At 42.6% G+C, this 19,900-nt stretch overlaps 2 protein-coding genes across 2 annotated transcripts; one reads left to right on the top strand and one right to left on the bottom strand.

Annotated features, from left to right (window-relative positions):
• The first annotated feature begins 310 nt into the window (after nucleotides 1-310).
• bahd1 (bromo adjacent homology domain containing 1) lies at nucleotides 311-13,003 on the top strand. Its single transcript, XM_084014209.1, is given in 7 exon segments — nucleotides 311-358; nucleotides 361-1,999; nucleotides 6,833-7,242; nucleotides 7,515-7,674; nucleotides 7,767-7,846; nucleotides 9,089-9,180; nucleotides 9,424-13,003. Coding segments are annotated over 7 exon segments (2,607 nt in total). The 5' UTR covers nucleotides 311-325; the 3' UTR covers nucleotides 9,617-13,003.
• Nucleotides 13,004-16,641: 3,638 nt separating this feature from the next.
• prlh2r (prolactin releasing hormone 2 receptor) lies at nucleotides 16,642-18,933 on the bottom strand (the record flags this gene model as incomplete). Its single annotated transcript, XM_084012997.1, has 2 exons — nucleotides 16,642-16,968; nucleotides 18,028-18,933. 2 exons carry the CDS (start codon nucleotides 18,931-18,933, stop codon nucleotides 16,642-16,644), a joined length of 1,233 nt encoding a protein of 410 aa, XP_083869123.1.
• Between the last annotated feature and the right edge of the window lie 967 nt (nucleotides 18,934-19,900).

Here is a 19,900-nt window from a genome sequence, read left to right as displayed (position 1 = left end):
ATATAACATCATAAGCTCTTTACCTTTGTTCATCTTCCGTCTTGTGTGTGCAGTGTGTTTTGCATGTCAAGGAGAAAGGCTGTCTAAGTGGTCATATCCTGTGGGGACCTCGACAACAAACTTAAGTAAAACCAGTTGTTGAATAATGCATCAAAAGATCCTGTCTGTTACATTAAGTCACTGTGAGATTCTCTGTCGGTGTGTGTTAAATGTCCACTATCTGTCTCTCCCCAGAGAGTGTATGGACTCCAGGTGATGATCCGTGATGATGCTCGCTGAAGGGTCTCTCTGAGCGGAAACCTGAAGCCATCGTGAGACTTCGTGGATGAAGAGGATTTGGCGGCTCTGCCCCCGGACGCTGTGACCATGGTGAAAGCTCAGCGGAGCCAACCTGTGAAATGCGGGAAGCCCCGGAAGGAGAAGGGAAGCAAGAAGAAAGAAGGTGGCGTGAAAAAGGGGAAAGAGAGGAAAAATGAGTTGAGAGGAAGGAAAAAGAAGGATAAGAAAGAACCACATCGACATAGAAAGAAGACGCTGGCAGTGAGCGACGGAGATGCGCTGGACTGTTGCGTCCTGCTCACCCGTCTGGAGGAGAAAGGAGTTGTGGGTAAAGGGAAGGATGCACCAAAAGCTGGGAAAGAAAAGATGGGCAAAGTCAAGAAGAAGCTGCACTCCGGCTCCAGTCAAAGAAGAACCAAATCTGGATTTAAGAAAGCGTCCACAGCCAAGCGGCAAGCACTGGAACCAAAAATCAACCGATCCGACGCCTTACTCATGATTTCCACACCTGTCTTTGAGCCCCGTAGGCGGAGAATGGCCTCTCTCAACGCTGAGGCTGTCAACAGCTTGCTCCTCTACAGAGACGATTCTCTCGCATCACATCTCACAAAGAAATGGCAGCCATCTAATGAAGACAAAGCGAAAGACATTCTCACTAAAACGGAACATAAAAGTCGTAAAACCAAAAAGGTTCCTCCGGGAGGGAAAGCAGACCCAAAAGAGAGGCCGAAAAAACAGAGGCGGTCGGCAACCGAGGCTCAGAACATCGACTGGTTGGCTTTGTTTGCGCCGACGCCTCGGCGTCAGGCGGGCCTCACTGCTGCAACGCTGCTCAAACTCACCAGCGCCCAGTACGGAACCAAACGGCAGAAGAAGACCGAGTCCAAGTCGGGGAGCGAAGCGGCAGCTGCAACTCAGGGGGAGATTAGCGGTAAGCCAGCTTCCGGAGAAACAACACTGACCAAAAGAACGACACATCCCAAACAGGCGGACCAACTAAAGAACATAAAACAGGGTACAGAGAATCCGCTCCGTTCCCAGCTGGACTCTACCGTCCAGGGCTGCTGTCGTTTGTGTAAAAGCGAGGCGTCGGATCCGGACCGGAAGGACACCACAGGAGAACGGGAGTGTCTCAAACATGAGCTCCATCGCGGCTCTTCGCTCGGATTCTCCTTGAAAACAATCAAGGAGGAGCATTTGGAGACGGACCTGTCTTCCTGCTACTGCTGCTCCCAGGAGAGGTGTGTGGAGTACTGCCACAGACTGGCCCTCTTCCTGGAGGACAAGACCTTCAAGGAGCCAGAGGACGGCTCACTGTCCGAGGTGTTCCACCACCACCATCACCACCACCACCACCATCACCACCACCACCTTCAGCCCCCCCACCCAGCAGCCATTACCATCAGCCCGCACACGTACACCTGTTTCCCCAGCTACTACGTGCACTTCAGCCACCCGGACGCCTCCTCGTCTCCGAGGTCGCCCCTCGCTTTGTGCCCAAAGAGCGGCAAGAGGCCCAAGCTGCTCCCCAGCGCGGGTCCGCAGCCCTCAGGGATTACCCATCCAGTGTACTGCTGCACCTCGGTGGAGGCGTGCTACGGAGAGCCCTGCAGGATCAACGGCTACAACTCCTACACCAGTGTGATTCCAGCCATCGCCAGAGGAGGATGCTCCTTCAGCCCCGCAGACTGCACCAAATGTAACCACGGCATCAAAAGAGGTGAGCGGACCGGAGATCGGCATATTGGGTTTATCTTTGGCAACATCCAGCAGTGTGTCGGAATTGTTTTTGGAACAATTCAACAAGATGTGTTAATGCACTTATATATATGTACCAACGGCTACTGCATGTGTTCATAGTGACCATGACGATCCTTAAGATTTCCTTCCTGGTGCAAGTTTTTAGAATGATGTGCACGTGTCACACTTAATCCCCCCCTAAATGTCGCCTCAGTTCATAATGCTGCAGATACCAAAATATTGCAATACTTTCATTACTGGGCTATAGGCTCAATCACCATTGTGTTACCGCCTTCAGCGTGGTATTATTTGTATAAATAAAGAAACGTTCCTTTTTTTTTTAATTCAAAAGCTATGGCTAACTGTGACAAGCTGATGTGCAGCCTCCACATTTTTGGGTCATTATAAATGTGTTGCCCAATATGTTTTGACATCCATTTACATGCAAATGAAGGAAGTAGGAGTTCTGACTTTGAGTGCCGTTCCATTGCAGATTTTCTAGGAAGTCAGAAATAGTCGAGTTGTGTTGAAGTCAGCATCATGGTGGAGGTGCACCGAATCCGTCCACGCACATGTTAATGGATCCTGTTCATGCTCAGAGAGTAGGAGAGTCAGCAGCCGGTTGTGTGATGGATAGAGTTGACCGTTCACCTTGTCTGTATTTGCATGATTATCGCTTGACCTCAACTTTAGGCAAATTAGGTCCGTCCATCGCAAGGCAGCAGGCTTGTGAATCCAGGTAATGCTGATAAAATATGAATCCATTTTCTCTGCATCGCCTATTTCTCACCTCAAATGTTCTCAGAAACAAAGTTTGTCACCTGGCTGCTGTGTTGAAAAGCCAAAACCACCAATCAGCAGGGTGAAAATCCCATTTTTGAGTTCTGCCACATCTCCACCGACTTCTCCTGCCTGATAAACGTCCACATCTTTCAAAGTCTTTACCCCCAGTTTGTAATTGAAGCACTCTGTCAATAAATTTGGAGTTCCTGGTATTTTCTCAGACGTCAGAGAGCTCCCCACAGAGTCAGGAAAGAAAAAAATTAAACAACTTTTTCACTGACTGAGCTCCCCATGACAAAGAAACTGAACTTTATGTGTGAAATCGCTGACCCCTTTAAATAAGATACTAGGATTTCCGATTAAGTAGTTAATGTTCATGAGCTCACTATAGATATTAGGTTTTTTTTTACATGTGTTGTCAACCCCTAATCCGGCTGCCACAGCAGTACAATGTGCTGAGAATAGCTCTTATGTCGGGCATTTTTAATCTCCCATTTTGGAATGTCACTTGTGTGGGAGGCAACGAAAAATATCACAGAAAAGGGCAAGACCTCTTTTGTCTGCATTTGAATACAAGCAGCCGGGGAGTGAATACGAGGCCTGTGCAGCTGAAACCTAATGAGCTGATTGTATGAGCTCGAGCGTCAGCAAGAGAGCGAGTCAGAGACGTGAACCAGAACAGGAAAACTCTTTGTGATGTCTGCGGTACGACACGCAAACAAAGTGTGTCTGCCTGAATATGTGGGCGTTTTGGTTCTAAACACCTGAACGTGAGCTCAAAGCAGCACATTATAATCACACATGAGCACACGTCTGTCTGCTGCTGCAGCCAGAAGCAGCTCGGGCTCTGAGGGTTGTGCACCAAAAATCTTCAGAATCTTTTCACAAATAGATTTCATTGAAGACATTTTGACATAGTTGTACAAATACAGGTGTAAGTACTATAATTAATGATGGCTGGATTCCATTTAGCTGCTTCTCCTGGTTTTGTGCCCACTGTTACACTCTCATGGTTTACTGGGACACCCAAATAGAACAGAGCCATCGTTAATGTTGGTAACACCTGTGGTTTTCCTGCCTGTGGTCGGCCCACACGTGTGGCCATTTCCCTGCCTGATCAGACCTCCCTTTCACTACTTTAGGTTAAACCCTGTCTTTTCAGTCCTATGACAGCGGTTCACTTTGTCACCATGGTAACTTTTGTTGCACACCTAACCTGCTCTGGTGCAGGTTAAGTTCAAGAGAAGGGATGAACTCGTATAAAAGCATTGGCCTACTGACCGATCAAAGCTCAGTGTGCATATCCTTATAATATAATGTAATTTTACACAAATATGAAGAAGTTAAAATCATTATCCAGGCTAAAAGCAAAAAATAGACTTCAATAATTCAATGTGGTAAATAGATTTTCATATCTTGATAGAGTAGAGTAGGGCTGTACCGAATAGTTTGAAGATTCATTCATAACACTGACATTTTAATTTGATAAAGATCAGGCTACACTCATATTATAAGTATTTGTAGAGCAGTGGCTGCATATGATTGTTTCTGACTCATGTTTTTTCTAATAGCTTCATAAAGTCCAAAAGTCAAAATGTATTGAAAGAAATATATTTGCAACCATTTCCAAAATTCCCAACATATTTTATCTAATGAAATATTCTGCTTCTGTTTGATCTCCCTCATGCAACACACGCCTTTATTGATGGTGCGGTCTAGCAGCAATCTAGCAGCACCATGAGTGACATCTATATACCCACACTAACAAAATCACTACATATTCTCTTGTCATACATTCATATGATATATTAAATTATCTGAATGAGGTCCTTGAGCCGTACGTCACAGTTGCTTACAGTCCTACAGACTGCCTTGCGTTACTTTGCTACTGGTACTTTCATGTCTGCTGTGAGTGATTATAAGGTATTAAAGTAAGCCTCGTTACTGATTTGAATTATCTTTTTAAATTCATGTTATTTTTCATTTCCCAACACTGGGGTTTCAGCTGAAAGCATTAGGCAATAATTGTCATACATGTCATAATTTCCCCAAGGGGATGAGTGAAGTATTTTTTTTCTATTAGAAAACTTATGAGGAACACATTTAATTGATGGAATAGACAAATGTTATTATAGTCAGATCTACTCCTGCTCTAGATGGAGCAGTGATATTATAAGCCTGTTAATTTTCACATTCACCCAGTGGGTGTTTTGTTATTTTTGGCAGCTGCAACTGTGTTGCTTTCAGCCTGGATTATGTGGTAAACTTCTTTGTATTTGTTAAATATTATAGCGTGGTCTTTGTGGAATACGCCGCAAGTTACAGAGTCGATGGCCGCTGTAGTCGATCCTCTCCGCAGGATTACGTTCCCATACAACAAAACTGCATGATCGATTATGTTTACATTTGTTTGTGAAGTATCACAAATTTGTTTCTACTCATAGTCTGTGGAAGACCATGTAGGGATGAGGTCAGACAAACGGAGGACTTTCACCCAGGAGACCGTCATCGGTGTCCTGTGTCAAGTCAGAAGGCAATGTTTAGGATTAGAATATCGGGGAGGGTCGTCCAGAGACAGAGTAGTAGGGCAGGTTATGACATGGCAGGAAAAAATGTATGTAACGTGGAAGTTTCAATTATATCATTTTGCATAATAAGTACGTGCTTCTGTGTATTTGCACAGGGAGTTTGTATTTCCGGAACAACGGACCGTCAGAACAATGGATGTTTGTTTTCGGGATAATGAGATGTCAGACAAATGGGCATTCGTTCCAGTAGGACATTTTTTCTTTTTTTGGACTATTGGGCTGTCCGAACAATGGCTTGGCACTTAAATAGCAAAAGAAACCTATTTATTTTAAGCCAAACCATGATGTTTTATAAACCTCACCAATTAGTGTTGTTGCCCAAACATAACCAATTGTGTTGCCTTTCTTTGTTTTTGTTTCAATTCACAACATGGGGAAAAAAAGATTGCGTAATTCCTTCAAATCGTAATTGAGAATGCAGTTTAGTTGTATGGGAATGTAAGTTTTCTGTGTGGTTGGGTGATTAAATCATGACGTAGTAACTGTGCTGGCAGATCCTTTTTAAAAATAGTAAATAATACGTTCTCCCTTTTAAGAAAGTCTAATTCAAAAGCACCCATGTTACTGCGATACACCCAGCGGCTTTGCTGTAACAGCCTTACTTGGTCTGGCACCACAATACACTTTAACAGAAGTAAAAGTATATAAGAATTAGCAGCAAAACATATTTAAATCATTTGTAGTGAAACAACCCGCTGGTTGTCACCAGCATTTTGATGCCGTATCTTGCTTGAGGTCTATTTTTCACTTTATAGTACACGCTGTTGGATAATTTAATCTATAACAATAAATCAGAATTTATAAGGTCAGCAATTGTTTCACACATAAAATCTTTAATTTGCAGTTACGATTAAGAAGCTTTCAAATAAATGTAATGGAGTGTTTCTCTCTGAAATGTAGAATGTATAAAGCAGCATAAAACGGAGGTACTCGAGTACGGGTATCGCAAAATTATGGTTCAATACTTTTTTAGATATACTCATATGGATGCATATATAACAATATACAGTACATAACCTTAGTTTGCCAATGGCTAGTAGCTTAATGGCAAACCTTGATGTGTTCTCCATGGAGGACCTGAAGGCAGCTGCCGAAGATGTTTGGATCCAGGAATTGACCGCTAATTCACCTTAATGTCCACCACCACAACTGTGTCATGGGAGTGTGCACAACTTGTTCTTGTTATTTCACAGTTCCCGTTAGTGTCATGGGGATGTTAATTGTATGTGTTTTGTGAGGGGCTGCTCTGTTAAAGGCTGTAATTGACCTTAATTGAGGCTCTGTTTGTTATTTCTGCTGCTTCAGCGGAACTGATAACAACTCTGTGACGCTCGCGTCTCTATTATGTAACCTTGTTAAAGGTTGTTGATCGCTGGAGCTGCTCCTTAAAGGATTGTCTGACATGCTACTTCATGATGTTGCCTGTTCTCTTCCCTCCTTAGACGACTACCCATCGCCCCCCAATGACCACCACAGTCCCTCCTCCGTCCCCATCTGTCCCAGCCCCAGAACCCTCACTGGCTGCCCCTTTCCCACCGTGCCTCCTGCCGGCCAATCGGTGCCCCGCATTCAGGCTCCGCTGTCCGACCCCAGCCAACCGCAGCCGCCGCTGCAGGTGGCGAAGGAGTGCCCGCAGAGTGCCAAGTCGCCCAGCGGGTCGAGGTCTGGCGCGCGCGGCACCGGCAGCATCGGCTCGGCTGTCTGCCCTCTCAACAGGAACAAGAAGCAGAAGCTCGGCTCTGCCAGCGTCGGAGGGCGAACGGTTGCCAAGCAGCCGAGGAACGGCCGCCAAAAATCCACCAACGGCTGGCAGCCAGTTGGCCTGCCCTTTCAGAAAGAAGTTTTCTCCGTGGTATGTAGAGAAAGTCACGCCGGTGCTTTTTGACGCAGCCGTGACGGTACCGCTTCAAATGCTGTGTCGGTTAACGTGCCTGTTCTGATGATTTACACCAGCTGCATCATATTCACATTAGAGCTTATTCACTATTTCCCTTTGACTTTCGTCCAAACACCTTACTGTTGAGACACACAAGTCATTCAATACAAGTCGCATCCTGCAGCTTTTTAACTCGACGGCTTCTGGCTGCTTGAGGAGTGAGTGTTTCCTGCTGCCTGTGTTCCCAGGGGGAGGAGGCTCCGGTGCTGAGGAAGTGTTTCGAGGGAGTCCAGAGGGACGGGGAGCTGATTCAGGTCAGAGACACTGTTCTGCTGAAATCTGGACCGAGGAAGAAGTCGCTGCCTTACGTGGCCAAGATCTCATCTCTGTGGGAGGAGCCAGATTCAGGTAGGAAAACACGAAGAGAAGCTGAATGAAGGTGGTGATGACTGGCTTCGAGCGCTGAGGTGAACTGTGTGTGTTTTTGTTTTTTGCTTCAGGAGAACTGATGATGAGTTTGTTTTGGTACTACCGTCCAGAACACACACAGGGAGGACGCAACCCCAGTGTACATTGTGAGGTGAGCTTTTTCTAACTTTAAAGTCCTGGTTTCTGAGTGGTCGGCAGGTGAGATGTAAAATCAAATATAGCTCTAGTTAACCTTTTGCAAATAATTAGAAATTCAGTGTTAAAGGTTTATGAAGCCACATGTAAGCAATTGGATATAACAATCAGTGTAACACGCAACAGTTAAAGTGACTTTTAAATAATTTCTGTTTTTATCGGCCACAAAAAGACCAAAGCTAACTATGAGTTGATCCTGCTTACAAGTTTTGGTCTGTGTTTTCAAAGCCTGATTATTCCTGTGTGTCAGTAACCTCCATTATTGTAGAAAAACTATAGAAAACACAACAATGACCCACATTATTAACATTGCCATTGTCATTTTATTATGAGTCAATCCCAGACGCATCATCCTGCTGCCGTTTACTGTATTTAAGTCCACAGCATTAAAAACGAACGTGCCCAGCTTCCTAAATAATCGTTTTCAAAACATTTTTTGATCCGTTTTATTAAAGATCGACATCTTCAGTAGGAACAAATGGGTTTTGGGCTGAGAGCCACAGATGGGGGAGGTCGGAAAGTACTTTGAAACCGATTGAGGCACGATTAGCTTTGGACTTTTCATGGGTTTTGTTAACGAGAGAAATAAACAATGACACCAACATTATCTTTTGAACACAGTGTGCATTCTCTATTGATTCCTATTCTAATAAAATAATATCCGTAGTTAGTTTGCAACACAAAATAACACATTATTCTTGAGCTTCATGCCATTCCTTTCTTCCTGTTTGTACACAATGGATTTGCAAATGAAAAACATTACAATGCAAGAGGAGACTTTGTGTTTCGAAGAGATGAGTGTGTGTGTGTGTGTGTGTGTGAACCGACACACGTTGGAGAGCAGCTTCTGTTGTGCTTCGTGTCGTCAGTAATCTCCCAGAGGAGCAAGCTGCACTTGATTTAATCGCTAGAAACAATAAACCACACAAAGTCTGTCATTTCTGAGCTGCACTCACAAACAACAGACGCGTCGGAGCAGTGTGAGAACAGAAGCGGGGCTCTGACTCGGAGGAAGCAGCATCTTTCTCCGGTCAGTCCGTCTTCACGTCTGGAAGGGAAGGTTTCAGTTCAATCTGCGATCTCGGTGCTTGATGTCCCCATATCCCACACGCTAGGCCTCCAAGGGATCGTCAATCGATTAATTTGGGTCTAGATGACTGGGTTTCTAACGCGGCTGTGACTTCTTTTTTTTCTCCAGAATGAGATCTTTGCGTCCCGCCACCAGGATGTGAACAGTGTGGCCTGTATTGAAGACAAATGCTATGTCCTAACATTGGCACAGTATTGTCGGTAAGAATTGTGTGGTGGCTTTCTTTGAAGTGTGTGTGTGTGTGTTTGTATATATTGGATTAAACATGTCGCTTTTGAAAGATTACATGGTCCTGCTGAGAAAAATCCTTTCTATTTGCACATTGTTTCACATAAAAAAGGGTTTTCTCCTCAAGACAGTTCGAAGCTGCCAAGAAACACTGTTTTTTTTCTGAATGCGTTTTGGAAGTTGAGTTTGATGTGCTGTATTTGTGCTTTGTCCAGATTTTGTGCCTTGGTGAAGCGCCATAGGGAGGGCGTGCACGACTGCGCCGCCTCCCTCGTGGTGCCGCCCGTTGTCGGCAACGCCATGCCCACCCACCACTGTGTGCCCGACGACGTCGACCCGGAGCTGGTGTTTTTCTGTCGACACGTCTACGATTTCCGCTACGGACGCCTCCTCAAGAACCTGCAGTAGCATCTGACGGGGGCGCGCGACGCTACGGGACGTGAGATAATGTTCCACATCCTCCGCAACGTTGATTAGCCACAAACACACAGTACCTGCTGTCGGTGTGTGACAGGAACCGGACGTTTCAGAATGAAGGATTGCAAGATCGGCTTCTTATTTTTGTTTTGTTTTTGCTCTCACGTGCCACACGTTTTATTTAGTACGAGTAGTGGCGTGACAAACTGTATAAGAGTCAATATGGCAGTGTAATGGTCTTTATCATGGCTCTGTGGTGTCGTAGTAGCTGTGTGACGAATCGGGAACATACTCTGCTGTAGAAAACGCTACTGTAGCTCGTAGAAATGTGACATTTGATAGGTATGAAGTGAGGTCGGTGTTACATGTGAATTATGTCACTGTCTGCCTGGCAGATATCAGACCAGTATCTCAGTGGTATGCCACGGCTTAAGGAAGTATGAGGCATATCGGGCCTCGTTGGGCCTCGAGAAGGAAGATTTTTTTTTTCGGTGTGGCTGAAGGTTTAATCACATCTGCTGTAGATTTCTCTGGAAGTCGCTGCATACGGATGCTTTTCCAAGTGGCAGCAGTGCACCGCACCAGTTAGCTTAGCATAAAGATTGGAAACAGGACGGAGGCTGGCTAGCTGTTTCGTCCCTTTAAGTCTTTGTGCTAAGCTAAGCTAACTGGCTGCTGGCTCCAGCTGCATGAGAGTAGTATTGGTATTCTCACCTCACTCTCCGGTTTTTACACGGTTCTATGATTTAACATGTCCTTTTTCATGACTGTGATCAACCTGTAGGTCTGCGTAGTAAAGTCCGACCACAGCTGTGAGGAAAGGTTCTCAACCAGAAGGTTTGATGAACTAAATTCAACTTTTATTACCACAAACGATGACAAGGGGAGGTTTTTTTTTAAAACTATAGGAGACCTGCGCTCTACAAAGAAAGCACACTTCCGTTTGTGTGATTCTGCAGCGTGAAAACATCCAACGAGCCGAGCATTGAGGAGATTTTTTGTTATGCCAATACTGAATACTTTTCCTTTTCTTCAAAGCTGCCAGAGGTGGGATACGACTCCGGTGTCGGCTAACTGTATATTTGCATTTATAAATCTGGATGAGTGTTCTGTTCGTGGCAGATGGCATCAGTTAGTCACCTATATTCTTGTTTCTTCACCGATGAGATGGTGAGTAATGTATTCAGCGTAGCATTTAGACCTGTGATGATGATGATGATCCATTCCTATGTTTGAGAGAAGATATGTATTTATTTCTGTACTGAGAAAATATAATTTATTTTCAAAAGATAATTTTAAAGAATAGAGTTTTAGATACGTGGCTTTCATTCCTGATTATAAAAAAGGAGGTCGCTCCTTCATAGCTGCACTGTCTAAGATGAAACGTGTGAGTTGTGTTTTGCGATAGTATTCCTGTGACTGATTGAGCTCGCTTGGCCAATACAAGCTTCAGTGTTGTGTTGAGATGTCAAAGTCCTCCGGGCAGATTTTGAGGAAACATTCAGAAGGGTCTCGGACACAGAGACCTGCTGACACAGAGATGCTTCACCTGCAGGACCAAAACGTCCCTTGGCCTCTCCCAGCTTCCTGTCATTCTCTCCTGTCGCTCCTCCGCCGATGATAAAGCTTTGCCTCCTCACCTTTAAATGCCGAATGCTAGAATGATTTAAACCCACCTCGCCATTAGCCTGTGCCCTTGATCTTGCTGCCTTATAGAACATTCCCAGCCTTTCTTCTTTTTTTTTTTAGAAATGTGTACCGATATCAGCCTGGGGGTTATGGAGCTTCTTAGTATGCTGATCTGGATTCCTAGATGCTTGAGATGCATCTCGGCCTCATCACAGCCACGTCATTATGTGGGATCTGATGGGTAAAAAAGATCTATTTATTTTGAGTCCCCCTTAAGTGTCAAATTCAGAGTTCAGATATGTGGCTTTTAAAGGAATAGTTCAACATTTGGGGAAATAATTACTAATTGACTTTCTTGTCAAGAGTTAAATGAGAAGATCGATACCGGTCTCATATCTATAAAGCTATCGTAAAAAAGACCTACCTGCACCTCTAGCGCTCAGTAAGTCACGTCTGTAAAAATGGATTCATTACACTTCGCTGAGTGAACCGTCTCTCGGCTGTAGCTTCATATTTAGTGTTTGGTATTGATTTTCTCATCTAATTCTCGACAAGAAAGCGGATTTCCCAAATTACTGAGTTTGTGGTTTGGGGTTTTATATCGAAGAACAGCGCCTGTTGTCAGCTTGAATTCCATCAGCTGAGGTACGTTTCAGTCATTACAAGTTTTCATAGACGACAAAAAGTATCAAAACAGAAACTTTTCTAATCCACTTCTTCGCCATAATCCGCCTCTCAGCTGTCCATCTGTATGCTCGTTATGCTCCAAACCTGGCAGAGCTTAAAGCAGAGATGAGATCGTTTATGCTGCGGGAGTGTTTGAGGCGTCTTTTACTCTGCTTTGAAACCATTGTCACCATTGGAACCATGTTTTAATGGACGGGCGCGGTTCTACATGAACTACAAACTATTTACAGCTACCTTAAAAGCACAGGGGGTGTGTTTGATCATGCAAAACTGAGATATTTTGGATGGAGTATTATTTGAAATTGCCCACATCCTGCTTACTTCTGCTTTTCCTCCTGTACAAAGGGTTGAATAGATCACATTATGACTTTCCTCCATTCATTAGACTGAAATGGGATAGAAAAGACCGCGATTTCAATGAAACCAAAGTCTTAAGCAAAACTATTGGAGACCTTCCTGACGGACTGAATCATTTCATTGAATAATGATGGATGGTGGATGTCGTTAAAGCCCACACAGCACAATCCAACACAGCAGAAGTGGGTTGATTTGGTTTGATTTTTAAAATCCCCCTAGAGGTTCTGGATCGGCGTTCAAAACCACACACTTCCTATATGGCCTTAGGAATCACTCGGCAAACTAATTATGTCTAATCAAGATGTGTGATACGTATGTCTTAATTGGTCCTCTGTGCCTGTTCCCATTAGCAAGTATGTACTCCGAGCGTTTTCCACCAAGAGAAGGATCTGTTCTTTATACCCACCTTCCAAATGCCTTTCATTTTTCACCAGTCGACGCTGGTCTGATCTCGAATCAAGAAATGTTTGCACCAAAAACAGAGAGGGAGGGGAAGGTATCGAAACGTCATTCCCAGGTGTAGAAAAACAAACAAACCCTAAACTTTGGTTCTTCTGATGTGATGTTTATGTCATATTCTTTGCATGGCATTTTGGAAATTCCTTGGAAATATTAATCACAGCACAGATTATTTGTATGATTTCAAATGGACCTCTGTAATATAAGAAAAATATTTAATTGTAATAAATAATATATGAGTTTGAACATGTGTTTTTTTTCTTATGGCTTTTAGTTTAAATGGCACATATTCAAGTATAGAACTGTAGTAACAGTTGTTGTCCACATGAGGGCTCACTCAGCCACATTTCTTTTTTAATTGATTGTTCAAATCCAGTCTTGGCAGTGATGGAGCATTGAGAATTTAAAGTAGTTTTCAAAAATGTTTGTGTCAAATATTTCTTATTTGAGGTAGAAAACAATCCACATTACAAACTTACTAATCATTGTTATCCCCATTGAATTAATACACAACTCACAACATCTAGTTCTAAACTCCCCATCGTTTCTTTATGGATTTAATTAGAAATGTATCTCACATGACTCCTTTTGTCCTTCATTTTAGAAAGTTTAACAATTTCAGCATTCTGCTGAAAACAATCAGAATTGAATGTAATTTAACTTTATTTGCATTTAAATGTAAAGATATTTTATTAATTCATGTCCTTCCACCTGAAACAGTCCCATTTGTCTGTTACACTGCGTAGATCATGACAGGAAAAACAAGCATGTGAGCCTCTTGAAAGCAGACGCAAGGAGACGTAAATCATCTCACTTCAATAATCAGGCTTCTGATGAATATGTATGAAGCCTCGAGCGCTCCTCAATCAGGTTATGAGCTTTTAAATGGAATGAGCAGGTAAATCATTTGCATCTGTAACAGCAAGCGAGCGTGGAGGGGGAATCAGAGGGGAGAGCCAGCTGCTTTAATTCAACCATTAGTTTGCTGTTACCTTGGTCCTGTTTCCTGCAGCAACAGCCAGTACAGGATCTACAGGTCTTTTTAATATTCCCAACCAGGGGGCACTAATGCAGTGGGAATGATTGCGGACATTATTACTTTTTTTGTTTTTAATTTACATTTTCATCCACATATTTGTGTAAAGAAGAAAACTAAACAACCAAATAGGATTACACTTGTGCGACGTTTTCTCACAGTTCAATAAGCTGATTATGATGATGTCGTTGCCATTAAGTAATCCTTAGAATTAGTAAACATAAAGTAATTTATAAACAGTTGAAATCGGTAGCTAAAAGTTTATATAACTGTTGGGGGTCCTGTAGCCAGCCCAATTTATCCTCTTAATATTAGACACATTAAGGAGAGCTAATTATGCTTTTTGACCTGTATGATGTTCAATGTGTGTTGAAATGACCCACCTACACTGTACAGCCTCCTGATGAAATTCCTTGAAACCACCAGTTAGTTTGGTTTTAGACATTGATTTCTCCGGTGAATAGATTTTTACCATTCACACTGCATTGGAAACTTCCATTTGTCTTTGTTCTTTTTCAATTTGAACTGAAGATGACCCTTACCGATCTCTTTGATGAAAGTCAGTCTGTAAAAATGCATGTCCTTTAAGCTTACTTCTGCTAAAGATAATTAGCAGTTTAATATGGGACAAGTATGTGGATAAACAGTTGAAATAGTCAAAAGTAAGCGGTTGAAATGTCAAATAATAAAAGTAAATGGTAACGTTAAATGGTTAAAGGGTCCTGCTTATTCCACCAATAGGAGAACACATGTGTACAAAAATATAAGTTAAAATGAATATATTTGGAACATCTTGAGTTCAGAGTACAGAAAATGTTAACCGCTTCCTCTAATCACACTTCCACTGACAGCAGACCAAGCTGTGAATTAAATCTAGCTATTCACCATTGTTAAATCATACAATATAAAAGGGAATAAAAAAGCCCCAAAAGGCATAAAAGATTTTGTCAAATAGGTGAATAAACTGCCTCCAAATTGGATTTCCTGTCAGCTATCTACATGCATTGTGCTGAGAGCAGGTTCATGCCAGGATAGAGGCCCTAGGGCGTTTAAATTACACACCTGCAAGGCTTTTCACAGACAGACTCATTCCCATTTTCACCACTCTCCCGTCTTTTGGACCTTCCTGTTGAACCTCCGTATGGCTGTACACGCTAACGATGTACAGAATGACAGTGTCTTTACCTTTTACCTGTTTCCCATTACTCTGGCAAAATGTTTCTGCAACATTTAAAACAAAATCAAATATGCTGCAACACATTCTGCTTAACATAAGAACCATAAATATGACAATGTGACTTATGTAAGAGCCAGAGTTGAGTGCTTTCTGATTGTAGTGAGAGTACAGAGATTTCTTTTTTTCTGCTTTTTTGTTCTGTACAAAGTCCTTGCCACAGTAAAAAAAAAAGACATGGGGTTTCATTCTTTCTCAAATCTTTCATTATTTGTCCTGTTTTTTCTTTATGAACTTCAGCCTAAATGCACCCTCCTGGGTGCCTTAGAGAGAAGCACAATACTGCAATCGCAAGTGAAAGCCTGTAAATTGTTTTCTTCAGCCCAAAATGCCCTGCAAGGTTATTCCAAAATTGTCCGTTTGTTGCTTGTTTATTTGTATCATCAGACAGACAAGAGTAGACATCACCAACAACACCAATGTCCTTTAAAAACCCGCTTATATTGCTTTTCTGCTCATCTCGTTTCACCGATCTCGGTTCTCCTACACATTACAAATGAATAGAGTTCATGGCAACAGTCCAAACCGTGCCATCATCTCTCCTGAATTTAGACTTGCAGCGCTACCAGTACTTAACCGGACTACTAGAAAAAAAACACCCATATTTGCATAGAAAGAGTTTGTCATATTTGCATTTTTATAAAGGATGTTCGAGCTACAATCAGACATGAGGATAACAGGATGTGCTCTCTGCACGATAGATTAAATTAATGATTTCTCATCAATATCCGATAATGACGAAGCGAAAACCAGATTTTTGTCTTTGATTACTCATTACACATTATTGGTGAATTTCTAAGGCTGATTGATATGCCTTTGATTCAATTATATAGGTTTTAAATGTAGCATCATTTCCACGGAAGCTCTTTAATAGGAGTGTTTGCCATCATTTAATTCATTACAATTTGACAGCTCTCTAGTGACCGGGATCCTGACAGTTCAGAAGATGACTCATCTTAGAGCAGATTGGAGCTGTCGGTGCTCAAAGCCTCAGTCGCTAGTCAGACAGTAGTGGTACACAATATTTAAACTGGCAGATTCAAGAAAGCGACAAGTGTCTTGTAATTCATGTGAAACATAGCGATCAACAGATTTTTAGATAGAAACAAATTCAATGCAAGTTCACTGTCAACATTTGCATTTATTTTTATATTTTATATGAATGAATGGAGAGGAAAGGGGTATTTAAATAAACCTGTTTATAATAGAAAACACATATAAAACACAGATACAATTATCTAAATACGCTCAGTTTAACTTGACAGGAATAGCAAATAAACATTTAGACATAAACATACCATAAAGTACTAGAAATACTCAAGAATATTAATTAATATTATAATGTACAACAAAAACGACCAAATATATTGTATGTTTTGAGCAAAATGGCTGTATAAATGGCTGTATAAGTATATTTACAACATTGGCTGTTTTATGAAAGCCTTGCCGTTTTGAATCGCACCGTGATTAAAAGGGATTTTCTTTTCACCCAATTTGCCTTTAAGAATAAATGCTGACAAGATTCAGATTAACATTTGGCGTTCAGAAGAAATCCTGAGCCGTTTCTGGAAAAAAAAAAGTAAATTCTTGTGCGTATTCAAGCCGAACAACACTTTAAGCGTAGTTGTCTTGAAGAATGACATTATTTACAACAGCGCCCGTGAAATCCGCTGCAGTCGTGGAGGTGTGAAGGCGCTGCACTCTGTGTGACATTGTCAGGATGCTTGACCCTTGACCCCTGTCTTTGCCTTTTCTCCTTCGCCGCGACAGGAAGTGGCTGCACAGGTAGGCGACAAACTTGTCGTGCAATGAGGCGTAAATAAAAGGGTTGTAGCAGGCGGAGCTCATGGCGAGCAAGTGAGTGGACACCTGGATGATGTTCACGTAGTTCTTCCCTAAGATGGAGAAGTCCGTGTCCAGGTCACGGATCAGATTCACCACCTGGGAAGTTGAACAATGTTTAGCATTCAACATTCATGCAATACAGAATTCATTTCTTTAGGAATCTGTTATCTTAAAGGTAGAGTTGGACATTTTGTTAAATACTTCAAATGATGCAGTAAAAATCATCTGCTGCTTGTTCAAGCTGGTCATTTCAGATTATTTGCTTTCTTGCAGAGTAAGACGTCGCAGCTACTCTCATGTGTGTACGATGAATACAAAGCAACAGCTAGCTTCTCTTAGCACTAAGACTGGAAAAGTAAACATCTTATATGTTTCAGACTAAAACGTCTCGAAGACAAATTATGCTCTTTACATGGTGCAGAGTTGCTTACCTGGTTACCTCACTTTGACTACAAAGTATTATTATTGCTATTGAAGTCACTGCATCGGATGACAAAAAATAGTCCCACACATAATCCCCATAAAACCATTTTTTCCCCTATAAATTAAACAAGAGATTAAACAAACTATACAGCATGTTACATAGAGCTTTAGAGCTGCTAGTATAGGTATATTTAGTATATAGTATATTTTTTACCATTCTAAAGAGCTGGCAGTTAGCCCCTGTTTCCAGTCTCTATGCTAAGCTAACTTGCTGCTAACATGCAGCAAGAAAGCAATTACACATATTTCTCAAAATGTCCCACTAGTCAAGAACGTTTAAGAATGAATTATCTCCGCCAGGATCATCATGTGATTGGACACGAGAATAAGTGCATGTGTCCGTGAGTGATAGCGTGCACCACTGTGTCTGTCCACAGCTAACCTCACATTCTGCTGCAGCAAACAGCATCATATTTTGGGTGTCCGGTTATGGCTGTGAGGACCTTTGGAAAAACCCCTTTTATCCTGCAGTTTGGTTTTTTAACTGACCCATTAGTGGTTAAACAGAGGGTTGCCAGTTGTGGGTTGGAATCAGTCAATCAAACAATACAGCAGAGGTCGTCACAGACACATCTGGCGGAGATCTGCACTCTACTGACGGCACCTTTCTAGTTTATTCATGTTTTCATGTATCCATCAAATCATCAGTCTCTCTTTTCCCTTCATCAGTACCTGTAAGGGAAGCCACGAGAAGGTGAAACAGAGGACGGACACCAGCAGCAGGTACAAGGTCTTCCTCCTCCTCCTACTCCACGCAGACCTCGCAGATCTCAACTGTTGACACGCAGTCAAGCCCGACGTGTTCCGCTGCTTCAGCTGATAGGATATGGCCCAGTAGGAAATGGAGACGGCGGCCAGTGGTACAAAGTAGGAGAAGAAGAGAATGAAACAGGAGTAGATGAGGCGTCCTCTCTCCTGGCCGTCCCAGAACTCCTCGCACACGGCCATCTGCAGCCCCACATCCCGCAGGTCCAGGTGGATGGTGTGTAGGGCCGTGGGCGTGGATAACGCCAGAGAGGACAGCCAGATCAGGACCACCAGACCCCAGCAGAACTGCCACCCTGCTCTTTTGCGGATCGGATAAGCCACCACCACGTAGCGATCCACGGCGATGGCCATGAGAGACAGGCACGCTGCGTACACGGCTGCAGACTGCATGACGGTGACGAAATGGCACATGCCGGGACCAAACACCCATCCACGCCGGTCGAAAGCGTAGGAGGCCGTCAAAGGGACGCAGAAGACGCACATGACCAGGTCGACCAGAGCCAGGTTGCTGATGAGGAAGTTTGTGGTGTTGTGTGTTTTCTTGTTGTGCCAGATGAGGAAGAGCAGGAGGAGGTTGCCGGAGCAGGCGACCAGCACCACGGCCGAGTAGAGGGGGATGAAGACGGGCTTCAGGTTGGACAGGAGGTCCAGGCCAGAAAAGGACGGGGAGGTTGAGAAGAGGGGGTGGGAGGAGTTGCAGCAGGAGGAGGAGGAGAAGGTGGATGAAGAGTCGGACGTGGATGGAGATGAGGAAGAGGCTGGAGTGGAAGAGTTCACCCTGGATCGGTTCAATGACTCTGCCCAGTCCATAGCTGCAGGAGCCTAAATGAATAACAAACTATTTATAACCTGCAGCATATTCTACATAAAAACCTAATTTTACATAATTTTGCCTATAGTTGTCAAAGAAGAGCATTTTGATTGAACCCAAAGTGATATTAACATCATAAGATATGGAGATTGAAGAGATTATTGAAGAGCGAAAGACATGTTCAGTGGATTAATGTAATTAAAAAGCTGCTGGGTTTGATCTTTTCACTTTCCTCTGCCTCATCTTCACATCTCATCTTCCTCTCCTCTTCACTTTACATTTCTCACCTTTTTTTATCGATCTCAGCCTCTCCGAAACTTTTCCATCTCATTCTTTGAAAAGCATTTTTGCTTTTCATAACCAATCATCAGTCTAATCCATGAGAGTTTCTGTTTGGCTCTTCTTTCCCTCTTAACTCTGTCTATATACAGAAGAAATAACATCCTCACAGTCATACCCATCCTCTCAAATCTGCTCAAATATCCGTCAACACTGACGTCGTTCTCAATTTGACTGTTTCACTCATATCAAACGTATTAAATACACAAATGTACACAAATAGCAAACGGTACAAATTAGTCAGATTGCAAATCATTGAAAAAAGAAAAGGGAACGCTTCAACCTTAAATTAAAAACCTGTAAAATGTAGTGTGAATATGAATAAGTGCTAATGACTTACATGGGCTGAGACCTCTTGATCATATACCATTCATAATGTTAAGTTATCTGCCTAAATTATCTAAATTTTCAAAGAAAGATTAATTGTGTCCAATACAGATAATAGCACACAAAACCAGATCAGTGATACATTAATTTGCACACAATTAACATACATCTGTTTTCTTTTCATAGAAATCTTAAGCAGTCCTTAATACACAAAACTCTCAATCTTATTAAACAACAATTTCTGAGCAAAGAACTAACCTAATGCAAATTTGACAGTAATCAGAGTGCATGCATTTGCAA

Source organism: Eutrigla gurnardus, assembly GCF_963514095.1.
Source record: "Eutrigla gurnardus genome assembly, chromosome: 7".
Taxonomy (NCBI): Eukaryota; Metazoa; Chordata; class Actinopteri; order Perciformes; family Triglidae; genus Eutrigla; species Eutrigla gurnardus.
Note: the sequence above shows the minus strand (reverse complement) of the source record. Positions and strands in the feature narration are given on the sequence as shown.